Source organism: Cucurbita maxima, unplaced genomic scaffold (assembly GCF_002738345.1).
Source record: "Cucurbita maxima cultivar Rimu unplaced genomic scaffold, Cmax_1.0 Cma_Scf00030, whole genome shotgun sequence".
Classification (NCBI taxonomy): Eukaryota; Viridiplantae; Streptophyta; class Magnoliopsida; order Cucurbitales; family Cucurbitaceae; genus Cucurbita; species Cucurbita maxima.
Window position 1 is genome coordinate 2,702,971 of NW_019272046.1, and position 5,824 is coordinate 2,708,794.

The following is a 5,824-nucleotide window of genomic DNA, read 5'->3' on the forward strand; positions in this document are numbered from 1 at the left end:
AAAAAAAAAAAAAAAAAAAAAAAAGAGGAATGAGAGAAGAAGAAGGCATTGAAAAAAGGTTGCTTCTTTTATCCAAAGTCTTCCATATTTCTTGACCTTCATGACCACAAAAACTTAAAATTGAGTTTGAAAAGATCAAAAACTGGAAATTTCGAAGCAGCTTCTGAGATGACAGAAGTTGATATGGAGTCTGTTTGGTGTTTGAAAATGGATATCAATGTCCACATCAAATGGGTATCAATAATGACTCACGAACCCAACACGCTCACTCCAAGACTAGTTATTCACAATAACACTCTTGACCTCTTCTTCCAACCCTTTTTCTTTTCTCCCTTTCCCATTTCCTTATCATATATACAAACATATTCAATATATTCAATCCTCAAGTTTTGATTTAATTTATTGCTAGCCATTATTGTTGTCTCATCTAACATGAGATCGAGGTCGAAATTTTGAGTCGTATGGTAAAAAAAAATTAGAAGATAAAATTAATAAAAATACTCTTCACTTTAAGCTTTGTTTCAAATATCTCTAATTTTTTTTAAAAAAAAAAAATACAAAAATGCATTTATTGTTAGTTTTTGGATGAAATGGTAAAGTTTGTTTTAAAATACTCTTTTAACTTTCAAAAATATTTCAAAATCACTTCTAATATCTGACTCTTAATCAAGTAGAATGGAACGACGATTCACGAGCTCGGTGTCACGGTCCTACATTCTTGACCGTGCGACATCATGATCTATACACGCTCACGGCTAGCCTTAAGGGGAATTAAACCCCATATGTATTTTTCGCCCTGGCTTTGTGGCTTCGTCGGACTTTAGGCGAGGTTTGTCTTCGCCAAACGAACATCGCTTGTGCGGAATCCAAGCTTGTTCAACCACATACGCCGTTTATGCGTGTATATTCAATCGTCTACAACACATCTGACTTGCCTCTACGCTAGACCAATTTATTCGGCTCGACCTTGCCTCTACTCGGGCCAAAGTCTCTCAATACAACGTCGCATCTCATCTTGTCATGGCGTGAGAGTCACAACCTACTTTCTTAATACTATGGTTCTTACATTCTCCTCCACTTAACTTAGTCATCGTCCTCGATGACTTACTCGAGTCAAAATCATATTGCAGATTGTAACACTTGACAGCCTTTTGCTTTAGCTCTTCGGTCCGAGCTTCAAAAGGGTTTAAATACTTCAAAAATATAGTTAAAAAGTTACATTAAAAAAAAAAAAAAAAACTTTAAAAGTAATATTAAAATACAAATTACAAATATAGTTTAACCAATATTTTATATAAAATTTCATAATATTTGTATAAGATTAGAAGTGCCTTGATTACATGTCTATGTCATTTTTATTTATATTTTAAAAATGAAACTTGGTGTGGTTGATTACACCTTGAGCCATTAAATTATATGTCACCTTCTTGGCAATGATCATACTCCATTATTTCATAGGTTCACATGAGGATTTTTATTTATATTTAGTAGTTTAATTCATCTAGATCCCGATATAAACTTCTTTAACTCTTAAATTAATTTATGTTCACAAGATTTTAAGACTTAAACAATAGTTTCATCAAAGTCAAACCACATACCTCAACTAACTAAGATTATTTCCTCTGTTTCAGACCCACTAGAATCTACTCCTTCTTTGTTGTCTCTCGACACGATCTCTTTCTCTCATTTGATCCCGTTTCCATTCATCTCCAATGGTAACATTTTTTAGGAAATATTTCCCCTCAGTGGTCCAGTATAGGAAACATTTAGAATATTTTAGTCTATAGTAAGGCAACTAAGTCCATTGCGAGTATGAACAGGAATTCACATGCCTTCTTTATTTTTCCCTGAGCTGGTAGATGCTACGAAGACTAAACGTTTAATCATGAGCTTAGATTATGCACCTGTTATCCAGAACGTTTGTCGTAAATGGTTTAACTGGACACAGAAGAGTTCGATGCTCGAGAGAACTCAGATGGATGGATGTTCAGGATGTCTCGATGAGATGATTGATAGATGGGTCAATTTCCAAGATTCCCAAGATCGAAAGAACTCAGATGGATGGATATTCAGCAAGCCAAGATGGTCAATATGTCCCACAACATGGGGTAGCATCACGATGCATGAGTCGTGTTGTTAGGAACCAAGATGACAATGAGAAACAACATTGTTGTGTCACACACAATTAAACCGCATCGCATGCGCAAAAAAATAAAAATAAAAATAAATAAAAAACTTAACTTTTTTAAAAATAGAAAAAAAAAAAAAATTGTGGTGGACACAAGCTGGAGGGTTTGACTTTGACCAAGAATCTTTGGTTAGCCGACATGGCATAATCCACGCAAACATTCTTTGTTTTTTTTATTTCCTCTTCTTCTCCTTATTCCATTAAATAAAATATTAATCCCTTCCTATCCACCGACTTCCTTCTTGGATTACACCTCAGTCTCCTAATCTCGCAAATCCCAACTGTCTAACCGCGTTTTAACGAAGAACCCATCTTCTTCTTCTTATACCCATCTTCTTCCTCCCTTCATTCTAAACCCTTCTGGTTTCTCTGTTTCTTGAACCGCCTTTTATCCCTTCGCCGGACTTATCTCGACGCCATGGTCGTTGCCACCATGCCATGGCTTACCGGTTCCCTCAAAGGCGCCTCGAATCACACCCTTCATTTCTTCTTCCAAGACAAGACCTCTCCTCCCACTCTCCGGATCCTCGCCTTCGACACTGCTAAAACCATGGCGGCTCTCATTTCTCTGTATCGATCTCTTACCGATAAAGAGATTTCTAAGCTTCGAAATCATGTCGTCCCCTCAAAGGGTGTTGTATATTTGAATTCCATGGATGAGGAGTTTCTTCTCAATCTCGCTTGCTCCGAGCGTCTCGAGGAATTGAACAATGCCGCCTCCTCTGTTTCTCGTCTCAGCCGGAAATGCGCCGATTTGGGTCTCACCCGGTTTGATCTTGTGTTTTCCGATATGAAACTTGGAATCTTTAATTGGGGGAAATCGGATTCGGGTTTCAAGAATGTTGCGAAGCTTATTGGGAAAATGGAGAAATTGGTGTATTCCACGGCGGAGCTTCACTCTGCCATGGAAGTTCTCGTCGGAATGGAAGCGTCGGAGAAGAAGCTGCAGAAACGGAAAGAGATAACCCCGAAACAGGGCGTTCCGATGAAATTCGAAATGTTTGATAAAAAACTCGCTTCGCAGAGAAAAGACGTAAAGCATTTCAAGGAAATTTCGTTGTGGAATCAGAGTTTTGATTACGCCGTTGGATTAATGACACGATTAGTTTGCGTAATCTATGCTAGAATTTTCGCCGTCTTCCGCCCATTCGTTTCCGAGCAGGTTTGTTCTTTGGATCAAAACCCACAAATTCGAAACCTCAGTAACAGAGTATGGAGGTGGAATTTCCATGGCGAACACCAGAAAGCGGGCGGCGACGACGAACAAAAACTCGTAACACAATCCGGCCCAATTCCTAAAAATGGGAAAAAGGAATTGATTCGATTTCCAAGTGGGATTAGAGATAAAAACAACCCCAGAATTGAATATGGGGAGTTCGATTCATCGATGGCGACGAATAACAGAGTATACACTTCAGCTCCGCCAACGACGGTGGGGGGATCAGGGCTGTCGTTGAATTACGCAAACGTGATACTATTTGCTGATCGCTGCCTGAACGAGGCGACGACGATCGGGGACGACGCACGTGGGGAGTTGTATCAAATGTTGCCGGCGAGAATAAAGGAGAAGGTGAGGGCGAAGTTGAGAAGAAACAATTGGGGGAAGAGAGGAGGAGGGAAAAAGGAAATGAGGAGCGCCGACGACGGGCATTCGCTGGCAGTGGGGTGGAGGGAGGCGATGGAGGAGATGATGGGGTGGTTGGGGCCGTTGGCGCACGACACGGTGCGGTGGCAGTCGGAGAGGAACATGGAAAAACAGAGGTTTGACACCGGATCGACGGTGCTGCTGATGCAGACGCTGCATTATTCCGATTTGGAGAAGACGGAGGCCGCCATTGTTGAAGTATTAGTGGGGTTGTGTTGTATATATAGGTATGAGAATCGACGGCCGCAGGATCATAGGAGTTGTGATCATTTATAGGAAGAGATTGATTGAATTGGGTAGTTTAGTTGGTTTGATTGCACGCTCTGTTCGGGATTTGTTTTTGTGATGTTTGTAGGATAAATTGGATGGCATATTCACAAAATTTGATTTTTTTTTTTTTTTTTTCCCATATGATGATAGCTTGAACATGTTTTGTGGGTAAAGATAATCTTAATTTTTTCAAAAAATGGAATAAAAAGTAGCATTCTTGAGTTCAAATTCGACTTATCCCAAGTGACAAGCAAGAAGATGGTAAGCCTTGTTTCTTCGAGGCTTAGCAAAAGGGACATGTCCTAGCTAGATTTGTGGTACAACGATAGACAAGACGACCAGCTCTAGCAAAAAGATTGTTTAAGAGAGACTCGATAGAGCTTGTGAGATCACACATCGATTGGAAGAGGAAACAAAATATTTCTTATAAGCGAGTGGACAATATCTGCTAATGATGGGTTAGAGCTGTTAAAAATGGTATCAGAGCCCGTCACCAACCGTTTACCAGCGAAGACGCTGGATGTACATCGGTTAGAGAGGGAAACAAAACATTTCCTATAAGAGTAGACAATAGTTGCTAGCGGTGGGCTTGAGCGGTTAAAAATGGTATCAAAGTCACTCACAAGGCAATGTGCAAGCGAGGACGTTGGGCTCCTAATGGGCACATAGGTTGTAGAGGGGAATGAAGCATCCCTTACAATGGTGGAAAATATCTACTAGCGGTAGCTTAGGTTGTTAAAAATGGTATCAAAAGTCAGTCACGGGGTGGTGTGCCAGTGACAACATTGAACCTCCAAGGGACACATCAGTTTGAGAGGGGAACAAAGCATTCGTTTTAAGGGTGTGGAACCCTGGCCCCCAATGGGGTGAATTGTGAGATCCCACATCGGCTGGAAAGTATAAAGGTGTGGAACGCTGGACCTCAAATGGGTAGATTGTGATATCCCACATCAATTGGAAAGGGGAACGAAATGGAATGTTGGGCCCTCAAGGGGGTAGATTGTGAGATCCCACATCAATTTGAGAGAGGAACGAAGTGTAATGTTGGGCCCTCAGCGGGTAGATTGTAAGATCCCACATCGATTATAGACAGTAAGGAAGTGGAATGTTGGGCCCCCAAGGAGGGTGGATTGTGAGATCTCACATCCATTGAAAAGGAAAACGAAGCATTCCTTATAAGGTTTACCTCTCCCTAGTAGACGATTTTCAAAATCGTGAGGCTGACGACGATGCATAACTGGTCAAAGCAAAAAATATGTGCTAGCAGTGGGCTTGAGCCGTTATAGAGCCCTATCAATAGATAGTATGCTCCATTTACTCTAAACAAGAGTAAAAAAGAGAACAATAAAGTAACACTATTTGAGAAGAGGCTTGTAACGATACATACCTAACATTCGAAATTGAGATTTAGTACATAATGGCCTCGACATCATGGTAACGGTATTTATTCCTCGATTCTAAGAGTGAAGACTATCCCAACAGACCAACATATTTTGTCTTCACTAACCTGCTTCCGAGTAAAAATTTTGTATGCATTTGTTGGTATAAGTAATAACTTTCAATTCTTTTATCATTCCATTCTCAAAATTACTCTAACACGACTACATATGCCCGTGGATTAGGCCTAAAAATCCACTTCAATGGGCCTATGGACAACCATTTTATGGGCTGCAACATTTTGATGAGTAACGAAGGTACAAACAACAAAGAGGAGGAAAGAT

The 5,824-nt window shown here is 40.2% G+C and overlaps 1 protein-coding gene across 1 annotated transcript; it reads left to right on the forward strand.

The window, feature by feature from the left end:
* The first annotated feature begins 2,606 nt into the window (after positions 1 to 2,606).
* On the forward strand, positions 2,607 to 4,109 carry LOC111466181. Its single transcript, XM_023110759.1, has one exon. It carries the CDS (start codon positions 2,607 to 2,609, stop codon positions 4,107 to 4,109), a length of 1,503 nt encoding a protein of 500 aa, XP_022966527.1.
* Positions 4,110 to 5,824: the final 1,715 nt, after the last annotated feature.

What these genes read in the sequence shown, in the direction of transcription:
- LOC111466181 (XM_023110759.1), top strand. Translation starts at nt 2,607, where the DNA reads ATGGTCGTTGCCACCATGCCATGGCTTACCGGTTCCCTCAAAGGCGCC.